The 22,100-nt window shown below is 44.0% G+C and overlaps 1 protein-coding gene across 1 annotated transcript in view; it reads left to right on the forward strand.

Annotated features, from left to right (window-relative positions):
• The window catches only part of DNAH2 (dynein axonemal heavy chain 2), a 109,625-nt gene that overhangs the window by 12,281 nt on the left and 75,244 nt on the right, over positions 1-22,100 (forward strand). The window contains exons 4-13 of the mRNA XM_066264157.1: positions 444-614; positions 16,413-16,641; positions 17,164-17,274; positions 17,443-17,681; positions 18,648-18,839; positions 19,480-19,637; positions 20,138-20,225; positions 20,567-20,772; positions 21,235-21,364; positions 21,640-21,822. Coding sequence (XP_066120254.1) covers positions 444-614; positions 16,413-16,641; positions 17,164-17,274; positions 17,443-17,681; positions 18,648-18,839; positions 19,480-19,637; positions 20,138-20,225; positions 20,567-20,772; positions 21,235-21,364; positions 21,640-21,822 — 1,707 coding nt within the window. The remainder of the gene's footprint in view (positions 1-443; positions 615-16,412; positions 16,642-17,163; positions 17,275-17,442; positions 17,682-18,647; positions 18,840-19,479; positions 19,638-20,137; positions 20,226-20,566; positions 20,773-21,234; positions 21,365-21,639; positions 21,823-22,100) is intronic.

A 22,100-nucleotide genomic window follows, 5' to 3' on the forward strand; every position in this document is an offset into this window, starting at 1 on the left:
AGCCAGTGACCTCGGAGTTTCAAACCTGGGTCCTCCGTGTCCCAGTCCGACGCTCTATCTACTGCATCACCGCCTGGTCAGGCCCTACATGTTCTCTTAATTTCTTTGACTTTGAGGTTGCAGGTCATTTGATAATACCTTTTTACAACCACAGGCATAAATGAAATACCTTGGAAAGAAAATATGCCAAGGAAGGATAAGCTTCCTTGAAAGGAAAACCCTTAGTTTTCCTCTACAGTTTATTCTGTGTTTACTCATACTGGCAAGAGAATCTTACTGTCTTATTTCTTCAGAAGCTGGAAACAGATCGTTGATTCCACCCTCAGCTTTCCCTCCACATTCTGGACTTCTCTCACCTTTCGAGTCCCCTCGCGCGATGCGGGATGGGAGAAATGACTCGTCCTGACAGCTGTACTTCTTTTGGTCTCTCTGTTCTCCTGCAGAAGACCCTCTTCCTGTCCCGAGCTGTGCTGACAGGCCTGGCGGATGCCAAGTGGACAGAGGAGCATGATGCCATTCTGGAACACTTTGCCCAGGACCCGTTGGAGCCCGTGCTCACCGTCTTCATTGACCCCTGTTTGGGGTTGAAGCTAGATCTGGGCATGCCAGTACAGGTGGGTACTCAGCTTTCCCAGACCCGCAGGTGGTCTTCCAGAGAGCTGAGGGTCCTGCTTACCTCTGTCATCTTCGAGTCTTCTCTTGTCCCCGAGATCTCTGGAGCCTCACAGTGTGTCAGGCACCCTGGTTGGCAACAGGATACGGAAAGGAATGAAGGAGGCTTTTGCTTTTGCTGATCTCATGGTCTAGTGGGGAAGCCAGACATATAAAAAATGTTTACAATACATTATGATACATGAGCAAAGCATTATAGGAGCTTTATGGGAGCAAGTAACGTAGCCAGTGGAATGCTGGTGAAGGTTGGTGACGGAGGTTATATTTGAGTTGGGGATGAAGGGTAAGCAGGATTTCATGAGGCTGGGTAAAAGCTGTTTAGGCGAAGAACACTTTATGTGCAAAGAAAAGAGGAGTTGTGGGAAACGATACTGAAAGGGTGGGTTGGGGTCAGCTTGGGAAGGGCTCTGTATGTTATGCAGAGAATTTGGCCCCTATCCCAGAGGGAAATATTGAAGGCTTTCATGGAATGGATAGGTAAGTATTTCAACGAGGTGGAGGATACCTTAGTGAAGGTTAAGCCACGGGTAGGGAGACAGTTAAAAAACATATAGTAAAATGTTAGTGGTAGAATCCGGGCAGTGGGTGTACAAGTCATTATTGTGAAATTCTTTTGATTTTGTATATTTGAAAATTTTTGAAATAAAACATTGGAAAAGAAAAAGACTATTTCTTTGCTTTTATTGCCAATACATATACAAAAATTGCTATAATAACGATGACAAGCATGGTTCTGGGCAACAACACCATTTGTGAAACATTTCATTTCATTTTATTTATTTATTTAATTTTTTTTTTAATTTTTAATTTTTTTACAGGGACAGAGGGAGAGTCAGATAGAGGGATAGACAGGGACAGATAGACAGGAACAGAGAGAGATGAGAAGCATCAATCATCAGTTTTTCGTTGCCACACCGTAGTTGTTCATTGATTGCTTTCTCATATGTGCCATGACCTCGGGCCTTCAGCAGACTGAGTAACCCCTCGCTCGAGCCAGTGACCTTGGGTCCATGCTAGTGAGCTTTTTGCTCAAGCCAGATGAACCCACGCTCAAGCTGGCAACCCCGGGGTCTCGAACCTGGGTTCTTCCGCGTCCCAGTCCGACGCTCTATCCACTGTGCCACTGCCTGGTCAGGCTGAAACATTTCATTTTAAATGCAAAAACAGGCTATGGGTTTTTCTTTTTTTTTTTCTTCTTTCTATTCTGAAGCTGGAAACGGGGAGAGACAGTCAGACAGACTCCCACATGCGCCTGACCGGGATCTAACCGGCACGCCCACCAGGGGCTACGCTCTGCCCCTCCAGGGCGTCGCTCTGTTGAGACCAGAGCCACTCTAGCGCCTGGGGCAGAAGCCAAGGAGCCATCCCCAGTGCCCAGGCCATTTTTGCTTCAATGGGGCCTCGGCTGCGGGAGGGGAAGAGAGAGAGAGGAAGGAGAGGGGGAGGGGTGGAGAAGCAGATGGGCGCTTCTCCTGTATGCCCTGGCCGAGAATTCTGCACGCCACGCCGACGCTCTACCACTGAGCCAACTGACCAGGGCCGGGTTTTTCTTTATATTGGCAATAATCAGCTATAAAACATCATAAAAAAAGATTTTATTCACAAAGGGACAAAAATTTGCAAAATATATGTAGGATTTATATGAAAGAAAACAGTTTTGCCACAGACCATGAAAGAAAATTTGAATGTATAGTGAGCCATATCCTGTTTCTGGGTGGGAATCTTAATATTATATTAAAGTCATTCCTTCTAAAAAGATGCACCATTTAATGCAACTGCAATCAAAGTGCCACAGTCCCTAGATATCTTGTGTAAAGGATTTAAATGTATATCCAGAAAAATGCATGAAAGTAACCAAGAAAATGAGGAAGGAAAGCAATGGAGGAGACTTATGAATATGAAAATATTTTATTAAACTACAGTAATTAAAAGCAGTTGTACTGGGGCAGGAATATACACTGTATAAGCAACAGTAAAGAAATATAGAAAGTACAGAACCATGCATGTATGCATTTTCTATAAAAATGGCACTTAAAATCTGGGGAAGGATGAATTATTCAATGAATAGACTTGGGAAACATGAAAAAGAACATTTTCTACTAAAAGATCTATTTAGCTGATGGGAGGGGGAAATGGGGAGATGTTGGTCAAATGGTACAACATTTCTGACACTGAAAGCAAAGGCAACAAAAGCAAAAATAGACAAGTAGAACGATATCAAACAAAAGATTTTGCACAGCAAAGGAAACCAACAAAATGGGAAGAAATCCTAAGGAATGGGAGGAAATATTTGCAAATCATAAATCCAATAAGAGGGTATTGTCCAAAAACACAAATAACTCATTCAACTCAATAGCAAAATGACAGTCTGACTAAGAAATGGACAGAGGAATTGAAAAGACGTTTTTCCAAAGAAGGCATATAAATGGCCAACAGATTCGTGAAAAGATGCTCAATGTTACTAATCATCAGGGAAATGAAAATCAAAACCACAATGAGACATCACCTTACATTATCTAGAATGGCTAATCACCAAAAAGATAGGAGATAACAAATGGTGGTGAGAATGTAAAAAAAAAGAGAACCCTTGTGCATTGTTGGGAATGCAAATTGGTGTAGCCACTATGGGAAATAGTATGGAGTTTCTTCAAAAATTTTAATGTAGAACTACCATACGATCTGCAAGTTATTCTTTTGGGTATATATCTGAAGGATATAAAATCACTATCTCAAATGATATCTGCAAGCTCATGTATTATTTATAATAGCCAAGGCATGGGAAGAGCCTAAGTGTCCACTGATGGATGATGAGTTGATAAAGAAAATGTGGTGTGTGTGCATATATATACACAACGGAATATTACTCAGCAGTGAGAAAAAAAAAATCCTGCCATTTGCAACAACATGGATGGACCTGAAGGACATTATGCTAAATGAAATAAGTGAACGACAAAGACAAACATCGTGTGATCTCACTTATACGTGGAATCTAGTGGAAAAAAAAACCCCCTAACACATTGAAGCAGATTACAGACTGGTCGTTGCAGAGTCAGGGCGTGGGGGAATAGGGAAACTGGGTGAAAATGGTCAAAAGGTACAAACATCCAGGTATAAGAGAAATAAGTTCTGGGGATATAATGTAGAGCCAAGTGAATAGATCTAAAAGTCCTTTGATAAGGCCCTGGCTGGTTGGTTCAGTGGATAAGCGTAGGCCTGGCTTACGGATGTCCCAGGTTCAATCCCCAGTTAGGGCACACAGGAGAAACAACCATCTACTTCTTCTTTAAAAAAAAACAACAACATCTTTTTTCTTAGACTATATTCTTTTTATTTATTTATTTATTTATTTATTTTTTAAAAATTAATTTTAATGGGGTGACATTGATAAATCAGGGTACATATGTTCAGAGAAAACATCTCCAGGTTATTTTGACATTTGATTATGCTGCATTCTCATCACCCAAAGTCCAATTGTCTTCTGTCACCTTCTAACTGGTTTTCTTTGTGCCCCTCCCCTTCCCCAACCCCCTCCCTGTTCTCCCCCCGACCCCGTAACCACCACACTCTTGTCCATGTCTCTGAGTCTCATTTTTATGTCCCACCTATGTATGGAATCCTATAGTTCTTAGTTTTTTCTGATTTACTTATTTCATTCAGTATAATGTTATCAAGGTCCATCCATGTTGTTGTAAATGATCCGATGTCATCATTTCTTATGGCTGAGTAGTATTCCATTGTATATATGAACCAAAGCTTTTTAATCCACTCGTCCACTGATGGACACTTGGACTGTTTCCAGATCTTCGCTATTGTGAACAATGCTGCCATAAACATGGGGGTGCATTTCTTCTTTTGAAATAGTGCTATGGTGTTCTTGGGGTATATTCCTAAAAGTGAGATAGCTGGGTCAAAAGGCAGTTTGAGGCCTGACCTGTGGTGGCGCAGTGGATAAAGCGTCGACCTGGAAATGCTGAGGTCGCCGGTTCGAAACCCTGGGCTTGCCTGGTCAAGGCACATATGGGAGTTGATGCTTCCAGCTCCTCCCCCTGACTCTCTCTCCTCTCTCTCTGTCTCTCTCTCCCCCTCTCTCTCTCTTCTCTAAAAATGAATAAATAAAATTAAAAAAAAATACTTGCTGGAGAAATCGGATTTAGAAACAGCACATTCCTTGTTAGAGACCTTATTTAGAAAAGGAATGTTTAAAAAAAAAAAAAAAAAAAAAAAAAAGGCAGTTTGATTTTTAATTTTTTGAGGAATCTCTAGACTGTTTTCCACAGTGGCTGCACCAGTCTGCATTCCCACCAGCAGTGCAGGAGGGTTCCCTTTTCTCCACATCCTCGCCAGCACTTATTCTGTGTTGTTTTATTGATGAGCGCCATTCTGACTGGTGTGAGGTGATATCTCATTGTGGTTTTAATTTGCATTTCTCTAATGATTAGTGATGTTGAGCATTTTTTCATATGCCTATTGGCCATCTGTATGTCCTGTTTGGAGAAGTGTCTATTCATTTCTTTCACCCATTTTTTGATTGGATTGTTTGTCTTCCTGGTATTGAGCTTTACAAGTTCTTTATAAATTTTGGTTATTAACCCCTTATCACAGTGGTCCCCAACCTTTTTTGGGCCATGGACTGGTTTAATGTCAGAAAATATTTTCACGGACCGGCCTTTAGGGTGGGACGGATAAATGTATCTTGTGACTGAGACAAGCATCAAGAGTGAGTCTTAGACGGATGTAACAGAGGGAATCTGGTCATTTTTTAAAAATAAAACATCGGGCCTGACCTGTGGTGGCGCAGTGGATAAAGCATTGACTTGGAAATGCTGAGGTCGCCGGTTCGAAACCCTGGGTTTGCCTGGTCAAGGCACATATGAGAGTTGATGCTGCCAGCTCCTCCCCCTCTTCTTTCTCTCTGTCTCTCCCTCTCCTCTCTAAAAAAAAAAAAAGAATAAAAAAATAAATAAAACATCATTCAGACTTAAATATAAATAAAACAGAAATAATGTAAGTTATTTATTCTTTCTCTGTGGACCAGTACCAAATGGCCCACGGACCAGTACCGGTCAGTTGCCTGGGGGTTGGGGACCACTGCCTTATCAGACGTATTGTCAAATATGTTCTCTCATTGTGTAGTTTGTCTTTTTATTCTGTTCTTATTGTCTTTAGCTGCGCAAAAGCTTTTTAGTTTGATATAGTCCCATTTGTTTATCCTGTCTTTTATTTCACTTGCCCGTGGAGATAAATCGGCAAATATAAATATATTGCTGTGAGAGATGCCAGAGAACTTACTGCCTATGTTTTCTTCTAAGATGCTTATGGTTTTACGGCTTACATTTAAGTATTTTATCCATTTTGAGTTTATTTTTGTGAATGGTGTAAGTTGGTGGTCTAGTTTCATTTTTTTGCAGGTAGCTGTCCAGTTTTCCCAACACCTTTTGTTGAAGAGGCTGTCTTTACTGCATTGTATGCTCTTTCCTCCTTTGTCAAATATCAGTTGTCCACAAAGGTATGGGTTTATTTCTGGGTTCTCTGTTCTGTTCCATTGATCAATATGCCTGTTCTTATGCCAGTACCAGGCTGTTTTGAGTACAATGGCCTTGTAGTATAACTTGATATCCGGAAGTGTGATACCTCCCACTCTATTCTTCCTTTTCAAGATTGCTGAGGCTATTCGTGTTCTCTTTTGGTTCCATATAAATTTTTGGAATATGTGTTCTATATCTTTGAAGTAAGTCATTGGTATTTTAATTGGTATTGCATTGAATTTATAAATTGCTTTGGGTAATATAGACATTTTAATGATGTTTATTCTTCCTAACCATGAGCACGGTATATGCTTCCACTTGTTTATATCTTCCCTGATTTCTTTTATCAATGTTTTATAATTTATCAAGTACAAGTCTTTAATCTCCTTGGTTAAATTTATTCCTAGGTTCTTTATTTTTTTGGTTGCAATGGTGAAGGGGATTGCTTCCTAAATTTCTTTTTCTGACAGTTCATTGTTAGTGTATAAAAAAACCCTCTGATTTCTGAGTATTAATTTTATATCCTGCCACCTTGCTGAATTCATTTATCAGGTCCAGTAGTTTTTTGACTGAGATTTTAGGGTTTTCTATATACAATATCATATCATCTGCAAATAATGATATTTTACTTCTTCTTTTCCAATTTGGATGCCTTTTATTTCTTTTTCTTATCTGATTGCTGTGGCTAGGACTTCCAGAACTATGTTGAATAAGAGTGGGAAAGAGGGCACCCCTGCCTTGTTCCTGATCTTAAGGGGATTGCTTTTAATTATTATTATTATTTTTTTTTTTACAGAGGCAGAGATAGACAGGGACAGACAGACAGGAATGGAGAGAGATGAGAAGCATCAATCATTAGTTTTTCGTTGCGCGTTGCGACTTCTTACTTGTTCATGGATTGCTTTCTCACATGTGCCTTGACCGCGGGCCTTCAGCAGACCGAGTAACCCCTTGCTGGAGCCAGCGACCTTGGGTCCAAGCTGGTGAGCTTTTTGCTCAAGCCAGATGAGCCCGTGCTCAAACTGGCGACCTCGGGGTCTCAAACCTGGGTCCTTCCACATCCCAGTCCGACGCTCTATCCACTGATAATTTTTAGTTTTTTGACTGAGATTAAAAGCAGCCAGTCCGAGCCACCACCTGGTCAGGCTGCTTTTAATTTTTGTTTATTAAGTATGATGTTGGCTGTGGGTTTGTCATAGATGGCCTTTATCATGTTGAGGTATATTCCCTGTATTCCCACTTTGCTGAGAGTTTTGATCATGAATGGGTGCTGGATTTTATCAAATGCTTTTTCTGCATCTATTGAAATTATCATGTGGTTTTTCTCCTTCCTTTTGTTTATGTGATGAATCACATTGATTGATTTGCAAATATTGTACCAGCCTTGCCTCCCAAGAATAAATCCCACTTGATCATGGTGTATGATTTTTTTCATATATTGCTAGATCTGGTTTGCTAATATTTTGTTGAGGATTTTAGCATCTATATTCATCAGGGATATTGGCCTATAATTTTCTTTCTTTGTGTTGTCTTTACCTGGTTTTGGAATCAGAATTATGCTCGCCTTATAAAAGGAGCTTGGAAGTCTTCCTTCCTCTTGAATTTTTTGAAATAGCTTGAGAAGGATAGGAGTTAGTTCTTCTTTGAATATTTGGTAGAATTCACTTGTGAAGCCATCAGGCCCAGGACTTTTCTTTGTTAGGAGTTTTTTGATAACTGTTTCAATCTCACTTGTTGTAATCAGTCTGTTTAGGTTTTCTGATTCTTCCAGATTAATTTTTGGAAGATTATATGTTTCAAGGAATTTGTCCATTTCATCTAGGTTGTCTAGTTTTTTGGCATACAGTTCTTCATAGTATTTTCTTACAATATTTTGTATTTCTGTTGTGTCAGTTGTTATTTCTCCACTCTCATTTCTAATTCTATTTATCTGAGTCCTCTTTCTTTTTTTTTGCTGAGTCTGGTTAAAGGTTCATTGATCTTATTTACCTTTTCAGAGAACCAGCTCCTGGTTTCATTGATCCTCTGTATTGTTTCTTTAGCCTCTATGTCATTTGTTTCTGCTCTGATCTTTTTTTTTTTTTTTTTTTTTGCATTTTTCTGAAGCTGGAAACAGGGAGAGACAGTCAGATAGACTCCCGCATGCGCCCGACCGGGATCCACCCGGCACGCCCACCAGGGGGTGATGCTCTGCCCATCCTGGGCGTCGCCATGTTGCGACCAGAGCCACTCTAGCGCCTGGGGCAGAGGCCACAGAGCCATCCCCAGCGCCCGGGCCATCCTTGCTCCAATGGAGCCTTGGCTGCGGGAGGGGAAGAGAGAGACAGAGAGGAAGGCGTGGCAGAGGGGTGGAGAAGCAAATGGATGCTTCTCCTATGTGCCCTGGCTGGGAATCAAACCCGGGTCCTCCGCACGCTAGGCCGACGCTCTACCGCTGAGCCAACCGGCCAGGGCCTTTTTTTTTTTTTAATTAAAGATTTTACAGTGACAGAGAGAGACAGACAGACAGGAACAGAGAGAGATGAGAAGCACCAATCATCAGTTCTTCGTTGGGACACCTTAGTTGTTCATTGACTGCTCCCTCACACATGCCTTGACCGTGGGCCTCCAGCAGACCGAGCAACCCCCTGCTTGAGATGAGCCTGCGCTCAAGCCGGTGACCTCGGGTCCCAAACCTGGGTCCGCCACATCCCAGTCCGACGCTCCATCCACTGCACCACCGCCCGGTCAGGCTCTGCTTTGATCTTTATTATTTCCTTCCTTCTACTACCTCTGGGCTTTACTTGCTGTTCTTTTTCTAGTTCTTTTAGATGCAGGGTCAAGTTGTTTATTTGAGCTTTTTCTAGCTCTTTAAGGTATGCCTGTAATGCTATGAACTTCCCTCTCAGGACTGCTTTTGCTGTGTCCCATAAATTTTGAGTTGATTTATGCTCACTATCGTTCGTTTCTAGGAATTTTTTAATTTCTTCTTTGATCTCATTGTTAATCCATTTGTTATTTAATACATGCTATTTAGTTTCCAAGTGTTTGAGTATTTTTCAGTTTTTCTGTTGTGGTTGATTTATAGTTTCATGCCATTGTGATCAAAGAAAGTGCTCAATATGATTTCAATCTTCTTAAATTTGTTGAGGCCGCTTTTGTGCCCTAACACGTGGTCTATCCTAGAGAATGTACCATGAGCACTTGAAAAGAATGTATATTCTGCTGCTTTAGGGTGAAAGGTTCTGAAGATATCTATTAAATTGAATTGATCTAGTGCAGGGGTCTCAAACTCGCGGCCCGCCCACCAATTTTGTGCTGCCGCAGACTGGCCCGCAGATTAATCCACGAAGTTTGATTAGTCTGCGGGCCGCACAAAATTGGTGGGCGGGCCACACAGCCACGAGTTTGAGACCCCTGATCTAGTGTGTCCTTTAAGTCTGCTGTTTCTTTGTTAATTTTCTTTCTTGAGGATCTGTCTAGTGATGTTAGTGGGGTATTGAAATCCCCTACAATTATAGTATTGCTGTTGATCTCGCCCTCAATATCCATCAAAGTCTGCTTTATATATTTAGGTGCTCCTATATTAGGTACGTAGATATTTATAATGGTTATATCTTCTGTTGGATTGCTCCCTTTATCATTATGTAGTGACCTTCTTTATCTCTTACTATAGCCTTTGTTTTAAAGTCCATTTTGTCTGATATAAGTATTGCTACCCCAGCTTTTTTTCATTTCCATTTGTGTGAAATATTTTTTTCCAACCTTTTATCTTCAGTCTATGTGCATCTTTTGTTTTAAGGTGTGTCTCTTGTAGACAGCATATGTATGGGTCCTGTTTTCTTATCCACTCAGCTACCCTATGTCTTTTCATTGGATCATTTAATCCATTTACATTTAAGGTTACTATTAATATGTAGTTGTTTATTGCCATTTTATTCTTTAAAACTGTATTCCTCTTTTGCTGTATTCTCTTTCCCCTTTGATTTGTTTACAACAGACCCCTTAGCATTTCTTGCAGCATTGGTTTGGTTGTAGTGAATTCCTTGAGTTTTTTTTGTCTGGAAAGCTTTTTATTTCTCCTTCAATTTTAAATGATAGCCTTGCTGGATAAAGTAGTCTTGGTTGTAGGTTCTTGTTCTGCATTACTTTGAATATTTCTTGCCATTCCCTTCTGGCCTCAAGTGTTTCTGTTGGGAAGTCTGTTGTCATCATTATGGGGGCTTCTTTGTAGGTGATAGCCTTTTTTTCTCTAGCAACTTTTAATATTTTCTTATCACTTAGCTTTGGTATTTTAATTATGATGTGTCTTGGGGTAGATTTCTTGGGTTTCTCCTTAATGGAGTTTTCTGTGCTTCCTGAACTTGTGAGATGTTTTCCTGCCTTAATTTAGGGAAGTTTTCAGCTATGATATGTTTGAACAAAGTCTCTATCCCTTGTTCTTTCTTTTCTTCTTTAGGAACCCCTATGATATGGATGTTATTTTTTTTCATATTGTCACAGAGCTCTCTTAGAGTTTCCTCAGACTTTTTGAGTCTCTTTTCTTTTTTCTGCTCTGCTTCCGTGCCTTTATTTATCTTGTCCTCTAACTTGCTGATTCGATTCTCAGCTTCATCCATACTGCTTTTAATTCCTTCCATTGTATTCTTCATTTCTGATATTGTATTTGTCATTTCTGACTGATTCATTTTTATTATTTCAATATCCTTTTTTATACTTGCTATCTTTTTATTTAGGTGTTCATAATGACCATTTATTGTTCTAAGATCTTTTAGCATCCTAACAATCATTATTTTAAACTCTGCATCTGGTAATTTGGTTATATCTGACTCATTCAGGTCCTTTTCTGGGGATTTCTTTTGATTCATTTGTGTTGCATTTCTCTGCCTTCTCATTTTGTCTGTGTAAAGAAGGTTTTGGCCACTGGGGTCCACTGGGTGTGGCCTCTCTGTTCCCTAGATGTGGTCTGTCTGCAGGCCCACCACCCCCTCTGCTGCTACTGCCTAGGGCATTGCCGGTGCCATCCCACTGGGGCTGTTGCTATGGTTTCTGCCTCTCCTTCACAGGAGGGGCTGTGATCACGTGCTTGGGTGTACAAGCCTCAGTGGCCTCAGCCTTTACCCTGCCCCCATGGGTGGAGTTATGCACTGCGCCCAAGTGGCAAACCTCAGCCCTGAGGGCAGGGGTGAGCACCTATGCTCAGCTGTGGGTCTCTGCCTGATTCTGGGCTTTCTCCCCACCCCTGCAGGAGGAGCCTGCTCACAGGTGGCTGCAAGCCTTGGCTCCACCGGCTGTGCAGGGCTGCATGCCCTCGCTCAGTTGCAGGATTCCGCCTGTTCTGGGCTTTCGCTCCACGCCCACGGGCTCCCGCATCAGGCCACAAGCCTCGGTTCCATGGGCTGGGCCTTATTTATTTATTTATTTTTTACAGAGACAGAGAGATAGTCAGAGAGAGGGATAGACAGGGACAGACAGACAGGAACAGAGAGAGATGAGAAGCATCAATCATCAGTTTTTCATTGCAACACCTTAGTTGTTAATTGATTACTTTCTCATATGTGCCTTGACCCTGGGCCTTCAGCAGACCGAGTAACCCCTTCCTCAAGCCAGCGACCTTGGGTCCAAGCTGGTGAGCTTTGCTCAAACCAGATGAGCCCGTGCTCAAGCTGGCAACCTTGGGGATCTCAAACCTGGGTCCTCTACATCCCAGTCCGACGCTCCATCCACTGTGCCACTGCCTGGTCAGGTGCAACCATCTACTTCTTTTATCCTCCCTCTCTCCCTTCTCTCTCTTCCCCTCTCGCAGCCAGTGCTCAGTTGCCCGAGCGTCGGCCTCAGGCGCTGAGTATAGCTCAGTTGATTTGAGCATTGGCCCCAGACAGGGGTTACCAGGCAGAACCTGGTTGGGGCACAAGTGGAAGTCTGTCTCACTGTCTCACTATCTCTCCTCCTCTCACTTAAAAAAAAGTCCTGGCCCTGGCCGGTTGGCTCAGTGGTAGAGCATTGGCCTGGTGTGCAGGAGTCCCGGGTTTGATTCCCGGCCAGGGCACACAGGAGAAGCGCCCATCTGCTTCTCCACCCCTCCCCCTCTCCTTCCTCTCTGTCTCTCTCTTCCCCTCCCGCAGCCAAGGCTCCATTGGAGCAAAGATGGCCCGGGCGCTGGGGATGGCTCCTTGGCCTCTGCCCCAGGTGCTAGAGTGGCTCTGGTCGCAACAGAGCGACGCCCTGGAGGGGCAGAGCATCGCCCCCTGGTGGGCAGAGCATCGCCCCCTGGTGGGCGTGCCGGGTGGATCCCGGTCAGGTGCATGTGGGAGTCTGTCTGACTGTCTCTCCCCGTTTCCAGCTTCGGAAAAATACCAAAAAAAAAAAAAAGTCCTCATGATAAGAAAATTTATAACTATGTGGGTGATGGATGTTAACTAAACTAGTGGTAATCATTTTGCAATAAATTCATATATCTAATCATTATGTTGTAAACCACAAACTAATATAATGTTGTAGGTCAATTATATCACAATAAAGTGGGGTAAAAGGGTACAATGTTTTGAGATCTAATATATAGCATGGTAACTAATACTGATTAATAATACTGCATTGTGAACTTATAATTTGCTAAAGGGCAAATCATAAGTGTTCTCACCACAGGAAGAAAAAAAAGCACAAGAAAATGGTAACTCTGTAAGATGATGGACATGTTAATTAGCTTGATTGTGATGATTATTTCACAATGTATACACCTATCAAAACATCAAGTTGCCTATCTTAAGTCTATACAGATTTTATTTGTAAAATAATGCCTCATTGAGTCATAGATGCCTCAATAAAACTGAAAAAACATCTATTTAGTGTGCTGACATACATTCTAAATAGGTCACAGATTTAATTATATTTTCCGGGTTAAGATGACCAATCGAAACTTTCTTTAAAAATTACTACCATACACCTAAAAAAATAAAATAAAATAAAAAATTACTACCCTTGACTACTTAATAAAATGAGCAAAAATTAAAACCAGAAAAAAACCCTACCCAAGAGTAAACAAACAAGAAAAGAAGCATAAACTAATTCAAAATACTCTAAAAGTGGTAGCTGGTAAAGGTAAAGGTCGGCACTGCATTCCCACAGAAATGGTAAAGCCCGGTGAGATGAAACAAATTTTAGATATAGGGCACTTAACAAAATCTGAAAAGAGAGAAAGGAGCAGGTATTTAACAAAGGTTTTACACTATTTTAAATTACCACCTGCCCATCTCTTCATGCAATTCTTTTAGACTAGACAAAAGTGAATGGAGCATAAAGGACTCAACACTTTCATTTTCACTTTGAAGCGGGGAAAACCTGTATTCTCACTGTGGGACATCAAGAAGTCACCCATAGTACATGACCACAGAAAGAATGAATTCACAGAGCAGCTCAAGCATGAAGCAAATGGAAAGCAGTTGCATGGCAACTGCAAGTATATTACATTGAGGGAAAAAACCAAAAACAGAACAAAAATGCAAAAGAGGAAAACAGAATAGAAGGAAGTTCCTCATAACAGCATCGTGTTATAGTATGACTTAATAAGAACGTGAATTGCTTTTTAAAGCAGAGAGATGAAATGATAAAAGATGAGGATGAGATAAAAGGGAGATGCAGTTTTTAGAAAATAAAGTAGCTTGTTACAAAACTAGTAGCTTAGAAACAGAAAGGAACTGAATAGCTAGCTATCCCTGAAAACCTGCATTGATATAGAAGAGATCTGAGAGAGCTACAGTGTATGCAGAAGAAGAAAAGCCCATGACAACACAATTAGGGAGAGTTAATAGGTAGAAAAGATATTCACAGGTGGCCCTGGCCGGTTGGCTCAGTGGTAGAGCATCGACCCAACAGTGTGTGGATGTCCCGGGTTCAATTCCCAGTTAGGGCACACAGAAGAGGTGACCATCTGCTTCTCCCTCCCTTCTCCCCTTTTCTCTCTCTCTCTTCCCCTCTTTTACTTCACACCCAAGTGCTGAGGATGGCTCTATGGAGCCTCCACCTCAGGCGCTAAAAATAGCTCAGTTGCCAGTGGCCCCAGATGGGCAGAGCATCAGCCTCAGATGGGGTTGCCAGGTGGATCCTGATGGGGCGCACCCAGGAGTCTGTCTCTGTATCTCCCCACTCCCACTTAAAAAGAAAAAAAAAGATAGACACAGGTGATCTAATACAGCCAAGTAATGAAACTATAAATTTAACAATGAGATACAAAGAATTTCCCTGAACTTAAGGAACTGAATCTGGAAATTGACAAGATACTTTATACCACAAAATTTGTTACACAATATTTAATGTCAATTCACATCTTAATCTACAAAAATTCAAGGGAGTTATTTTTTTAGGAACGTCAGCTATATGGTACTACTGCCAAGAACATTTAACTTGAATCTAATAATGAGAAGACAATCAGGTAAATCCAAATTAAGGGACATTTTGGAAAACAACTGGACTGGGCTGTTACAAATAGCAGTGCTGTGAAAGAAAGAGAAAGACTGGGGAACCGTGTAGAATTCAAGTTGGCTAAAGAGATACAACCGTGTGTGATCTCAGATGGGGTCCTGGGTGGGAAAAAAACTAGATGTAAATGTCATTATTGGGACCATTGGAGAAAATTGAATATGGATTGTATAATATAGAACGTGTTATATAGAGTTAAATTTTCTGAGTGTGATAATTACAGTGTTGAGTATGTTGCAGAATATCCTCATTTTTAGGCATATATGATGAAGTATTTAAGGATTTAATATTATGACGTCTGCTGCTAACTCTCAAAATAGCTCAGGAGAGGGAGACAGAGAAAGAGAGCCCAGTTGAACACAAGTGTGGCAAAATGTTAGCAATTAGCAAATCTGGATGATGAGTATGTTGTTGTTCATTGTATTTTCTTGCAACATTTCTATGGGTTAGATTTTTTCCAAAAATATTTATTTTTCAAAATAAAAATTTTGGAAAAATTTATTTAGGCCTCTAGTCAAAATAAAAATTATTTACCAAAGGGAAACATCAGGCTGGTCTCAGATGACCAGTAGGTGTGTCAGAAGACCACACCTACAAAGTCCTCCATGAAAGAGTGTGACCCAAGGGTATTGCTCCCAGCCTAGCTGGTCAAGTATAAAGGGGAGATAGGCAGTAATTCTCAATCTTGAAAGAGCCCTACTTTAAAAAAACAAAAAACAAAAATAACATCACCAACAAAAATTCAGTTCATTAAGAAATGAAACAAAAAGAACTCAAGAATAGAGAATTATGAATATTCAATTACTTTAAATTAACTAATACTAAAAAGCATGGAATTATGGTTATGCTATAGAATGCGAATGTTGGACAAGTTAAAAATAGTTGCTTCACTTTAGTTGTTCATTGATTACTTGTCATATGTTCCTTGACCCGGGAAACCCATGGTTTTGAACCAGAGACCTCAGCATTTCAAGTCGATGCTTTATCCTCTGTGTCACCACATACCAGGCTTTCCAATATTTATTGAGCATCTAATATGTCCTAGTCACTGTGCTAGGTTCTGGAGTCAAGTTGGACAGAATACACAGTCTCTACCCTCAAGGCATGTTCTCTGTATTTCTTTCCTACATCTCTGGAGATGGACTTTATTATGTCCCTGAAAAGAACAGGGAGCACCTTGTGACACTTACATTTGGAGAAGGATCAGGATGTGCTAAGGGAAAGTTATAAAAAACATTCAGCCAAGGCCCTGGCCGGTTGGCTCAGTAGTAGAGCGTCAGCCTGGCGTGCAGAAGTCCCGGGTTCGATTCCCGGCCAGGGCACACAGGAGAGGCGCCCATCTGCTTCACCACCCCTCCCCCTCTCCTTCCTCTCTGTCTCTCTCTTCCCCTCCCGCAGCCGAGGCTCCATTGGAGCAAAGATGGCCCGGGAGCTGGGGATGGCTCCTTGGCCTCTGCCCCAGGCGCTAGAGTGGCTCTGGTCGCAACAGAGCGAGGCCCCGGAGGGGCAGAGCATCGCCCCCTGGTGGGCAGAGCGTCGCCCCCTGGTGGGCGTGCCGGGTGGATCCCGGTCGGGCACTTGCGGAAGTCTGTCTGACTGTCTCTCCCCGTTTCTAGCTTCAGAAAAATACAAAAAAAGAAAAAATAACAACAACAACAAAACCATTCAGCCAAGCTTTCATGATTGGAGCCTCAGAATCTTTTGGGTATCATGGCTGGGCCTAGTGACTGAACTCTGACCTATTTCCTGTCTTTCATGCAGAACCAGAACCAGATTGTGTACTTTATTCGCCAAGCACCGGTTCCCATCACTCCAGAAAACTTTGAAGCAACTGTGCACTTTGGGACAGCGCGGGGTTCCTACATCCCAGCCCTGCTTCGCCTCCTCAGTGGTGTCTTTGCCCCTCAGATCTTTACAAACACAACCTGGCCTGAGAGCATTCGAAATCATTTTGCTTCTCATCTGCACCGATTCTTGGCCTGCCTGACAGGTGAGCAGAAAGGCTTGAGTGTCTAGTGCCCCATCAACAGAAGAGCTAATGAGGCAGGTGGGAGATTCATCCTGAGTGCCTTCATTACTTGGCACAGAGTAGGTACTTGGTATGTGTTTGTTGAATGAGTGAAACAGGATACAGAATTTGTCTTCCAATCCAGATCCAGTTTTCTGCTGTAGAATGGTTGGCTAGACCTGCTTAAACTTGTAGTTGGAAATTCACAGGAGCACATGTGGGGTAAAGGAAAATGTAGATGGGGTGGGGACAGGGGGGAGTGCATCTGTCACAGAAGAGAGTGTGGAGAGCACACACCTTTGACCTGTTTTATGACAATCTCAGTGAGGTTTCCCTCTTCTGTTATTTTTCTCTTGATATCGAAAAAGTGTGAATCAGTCTCTCCTGCCTGCTCTCCTGAAATGCACATAATTCTTGGGCCCCAGAGCATCAGCCATGATTGGAACTGGGGTGGCATAAACTCACTCTCGTCTGTGAAATTCCAAGGTCCTATCCTTTTCTTAGACACTCGGTACAAACTGGAGGGGCACACTGTTCTCTACATCCCCGCAGAAGCCATGAACATGAAGCCTGAGGTGGTGTTTAAGGACAAAGAGCTGGTGCAGCGGCTAGAGAGTGAGTGGCTGGCATTGCCAGCGTGTTGGGGACCCTAGGGGAGAGGAGAGGGGGCGGCCCAGATGAGAAGAAAGGAGTTGGGTCAGTTGGGCTATGTAGGAGGCAGAGGGAAGGGACACACTGGGGGCAGTGTACAGCAGTGAAGAGGTTTTGTGTTCTTCCCTGAAGCCTCCATGATCCACTGGACCCGGCAGATAAAGGAGGTGCTCAGTGCCCAGGAGACTGTGGAGACGGGAGAAAATCTAGGTCCCTTGGAGGAGATTGAGTTCTGGCGCAACCGGTGCATGGACCTGTCTGGCATCAGTACACAGCTGGTGAAGAAGGGAGTGAAACACATTGAGTCCATCCTGGGCCTCGCCAAGTCATCTTACTTGGCGCCCTTTATGAAACTGGCCCAGCAGATCCAGGTTTGTGAGTGGATCAAAGGGTAGGGGCTTAGCAGAAAGTGGGCAGTGCTTGAGACGACACCACTGAAATGCGGGAGCCAACGTAATCATCACCAGCAAAGATAGACCCATCCAGTGTTTGAACTTGTACTTGTAGGAGAGTACAATAGCAGCGGGCTGCAAGGAAGGCCCCAAAGAGCTTAGAGTTCAGTTAGGGAGACAACTAGTTAATCAACAGTTATGCATTGAGTACCCTCTGTGAACCCAGCATCTACAGTTCAGCTGAGAAAAAAAAATTTACAACAAACCAATTATTACTAGATGGCACAGGATCAAAGAGGACCCCATGTGGTTCAGCTGAGAAAGTTGCAAGATAAACCACTTAAAAATTAAATGTAATATTGTATGGAAAGCAGATTATGAAAGTGTTGGGAACACAGAGGATCAGAGTAATCTGTAGAACATGGGGATAAGTGACTCCACGCCCTAAATGGAATTTTAAACAAGGCGCTAAGGGCGCTAATGCACAGCAACGCAGGAAGTGTCAGGTCCTGGCTGAGAACAGGGCTGTGAAGGAGACTATGGTGGGAACTAAGGGGACAGATGGGGTGATGTCTGGTTAGTTGGTCAATAGCTATTGAATAGCTACTTTGTGCAGAGTGCTGAATTCAGCTGGAGGAACTAGAGGAACAGACAAAAACCCCGAGTTTGGGTAACTCTCAGTCTAGCGGGGAAGATGGGACTCACACAGGAGAAAAACATAAAAATGCTTACATAGAAACTAGTAAACGAATAAAAGTTGATATTGCAACACTGGTCCCGAGGGCTGCGGAGACCTGAAATGATTGGTACCAGGTAGGGTTGGGTTCATTGGGAATGCTTCCCATGGAAGGCAAGTCAGGATACGGTTCAGATGGGTCAAAAGCGCTGGCTTTGAACCAGTTCCTTCCGGTGGATAAGTCTACGCTTGGTTTCTCTTCATGACAGGACGGCTCTCGGCAGGCACAGTCAAACCTGACATTTTTGTCAATCCTGAAGGAACCTTACCAGGATTTGGCCTCCATGCAGCCTAAGGACATCTCTAGTAAGCTTCCTAAGTTGATCAGTCTCATCCGAATCATCTGGGTCAACTCTCCCCACTACAACACTAGGGAGAGACTGACCGCCCTCTTCCGAAAGGTGAGTGTCTATAGAGGGTAAGACAGAGGGTTTTCGGAGTATGGCTACATGGCCAGAACTCCGATTTGCTGAAGACGGTGGAGTTCCCGTAACAGAACATCTGGTGAAAAAGGCAGCAAGGGCGCACCCTCTGGGGCAGACAGAGACCAAAGGCTTCTGCTTGCATCGTCGACATTAGCGATGCTCAGAGCTGGGGCCGGGGCTGGACATTTTGATTCTAGATGGAAGTATCCTAGGCGGGAAAGTGGGCATTGAGAAGAGTTAATGGGGTATGGTGGTGGTGGTGGTGGGAAGGAGGCAGGATGGACAGACTCCCAGGCTTAGTCTATTCTCATTTCCAAAGATGGGAAGTACAGGGGGCAAGAGGTAGATTTAGGAAGGAACCCGGCCTTTGAGGAGCAAGCAGAGGCTGGCATATTTCATCTGGGGTAACATAGCCAGAAGTGTGAGAGAATGCGCAGGCGTGGGATGGGCCAGGCAGGAGGGGGGCGGAACCCTGAGTAGAGGACTGGGCAGGACGGGTCTCAGGAGCCAGCTCAGGAGATAGGAGGCTGAGCGCTGGGGCGCACCAGGGAGAGGCAGAGGAGGGAGTGCGTGCTCGAAGGCTGTACGCTGAGGCTGTTGGGTTCCCCTCCTGCAGATGAGCAATGAGATAATCCGCTTATGCTGCCACGCCATCTCCCTGGACCGAATCTTTGAGGGATATGTCACTTCCAGCAAGGAGGACCTACAAGGCTGCATTTCCTGTTGTCATGCCTGGAAAGATCATTACCTGCAGGCTGTGCAAATGCATACCCAGTACGATGTGGCTCTTTTGACTTCTGTCCCCTCCCCCTCCACCGTCCAGAGTCATCACTGTACGGGTAGATTCTGATTCCTTTTACTTGCATTTATTTTTTAAAGCCTATGGATTTTACTTTTCTGGGCTTGAGAGTTTCTACACAGATCCAAGTTTTCTTTGTGTATCCAGATATTCTAGCCCTAACCCCAGGGTCTCCACACGCCAATCACCTCTCCTCCCTGCTTCCAGGAGTCCTTCCTGGTCTTTGCCGCCTTTCTTGGTCCTAACGTCTGAGCTTCCATTACGTATAAACCTTCCCCTAGAACGGAGACACTGTGTCTCCTCTCTGGTTCTTCTCACCTTGCACTTCTCTCAGGGTTCAGGAGAACTGCTTCTGGTGGTTTCAGCTTCTGAGTCTCCCCCGATCCCAGGACCCCAGTTCTGTCTGGGCTTGCATAGGCAGATTGGCACCTCCTGTTCCTGCTCTTTGATTTGGTCTGTCTTTCTCCTAACACAGGTTCTCCAGTCGGGGCTGGGTCCTAGACCAGACCAGCATATTTGCTCAGGTTGATGCTTTTGTGCAACGCTGCAAGGACCTCATTGAGGTGGGGAGATTATGAGGGGAGGAGATCAGAGCCAACAGCACATGGTCCAACATTCCCGTGTGGGAGTCAGGGAGCCGGGGCAGAGGTTAAACATAGAACTTACCTGCTCTGGCTCCTCCTGCATCACTGTGTGTCCTATGGCCACCGCATTCTTTTAGACTTTTGCCTGTTATCGCAGCCTTAGTATCTCATATTCCATTCTGCAGCCAAAATTTATCCTGCTAGCCCCTTGCTTCTAGTTGGTCCTCCCTAGTTTTTAGATGTTTAAAGCTACATCAAAGATCCCAGGACTTACAAAGTCAGAAAGGAGAGCAGGAATTGTCATGCTGGCTTCTTTTCAGGTATGTGACTGTCAGTACCATTTTGCCCGCTGGGAAGATGGCAAGCAAGGCCCCCTTCCTTGCTTCTTTGGTGTCCAGGGGCCCCAGATAACACGGCACTTGCTGGAGATTGAGGACATCTTTCATAAAAATCTGAACACGCTGCGAGCTGTTCGTGGGGGCATCCTGGATGTCAAGAATACCTCTTGGCATGAAGACTACAATCGGTGAGAGCGCCACAGGCCGACCCTGGGTGGAGAAGGGAAGGGAGGTCAAGGGAGACAGGAATAGGAGGAGTGGCGAGCGTGTACAAAGGAAAGCTTGGAAGTGAGGGACCAGGGAAAGGGTGGGCAGGACGGAGTGTAAGGAAGGAGGGGTCTGAAGAGATGAAGGCTTCCAGAGTTAGCCTTTCAGGGCTTGAATCCCGGCCCTGCCACATACTAGATCTGTAACTAGGCAAATTACTCTACCAGTTAGAGCCTCTGTTTCCTCTTTGATGAAATAAGGTTAGCGATAGAACCTACCTCATTTCCTTGTTTTAAGGAATAAATGAGTTAATAATGCATGTGAAAAACGTAGTGCCTGGCCCGTGCGAAGCTCTTAGTACATTAACACAGGATTCTCACTCAAGGAAGTACCTGGAGTGGGTGAAGACACCCGCCAGCCAACATGCCTCTCTAATGATGCAGCTTCCGTGCCGGAGTCAAGGACCTGGAGGTGATGACTCAGAACTTGATCAGCTCCGCCTTCCAGCTGGTTCGTGATGTGGAGCATGGAGTGCTGCTGCTGGACACCTTCCACAGGCTCGCCACCCGTGAGGTGCTGCCGCCCTGCCTGCCTCCGCCGCCCCTAATCCTCTCGTGCCTTCCACCAGTTCCTCCTGGGCCTTCCAGACACCATCCTGCTCCCAGGCATGCTCTTTCCCGCGCCCTAAACTGCCAGCATCTCTTCTCTTCCCTCTGTTCCCTTGCTTTTCAGATCACTAAGGAGCCTGACTTCCACAGCAGGGTGTAGCCACCCATCTGTGAGGCTGGGTACCGGGAGAAACCCGCATCCATGGGGCGTGTCGTCAGCTTCTGTCCCTTTTTCCTTAGGCTATCAAGCGAACATATGACAAGAAGGCGGTGGACCTCTACATGCTGTTTAATAGCGAATTGGCTCTCGTGAACCGTGAACTGAATAAGAAGTGGCCACACCTGGAGCCCTACATGGCTCTTTATTCCGGGCAGGCGCACTGGGTGCGAATCCTACGACGGCGCATCGACAGAGTCATGAATGTAAGTGCCTGGCCTTTCCTAAAACCCGTCCTCGGTGAGATGGTGAAGCTTGTAGGCTGTGCCACAGGCTGGGAGGGGCCCATCCAGAGATTGCCCTAGACAGTTTTCACGACCAGAGACTGAGTGTGCCTCCAGGAGTGGCAGGTGCAGTTCTGCAGTGAGTCAGGCCGCGGTCGTGGATTTGCAGCAAAGGTGAATCTGGTTGGTAGACATGGGTTGTTTTAGGCATTTCATGTCAAGGTAGGAAAGAGGAATAGGGCCAGCATGTGAGAAGTTGG

The sequence above is a fragment of the Saccopteryx bilineata genome, chromosome 2 (assembly GCF_036850765.1).
Source record: "Saccopteryx bilineata isolate mSacBil1 chromosome 2, mSacBil1_pri_phased_curated, whole genome shotgun sequence".
Lineage (NCBI taxonomy): Eukaryota > Metazoa > Chordata > Mammalia > Chiroptera > Emballonuridae > Saccopteryx > Saccopteryx bilineata.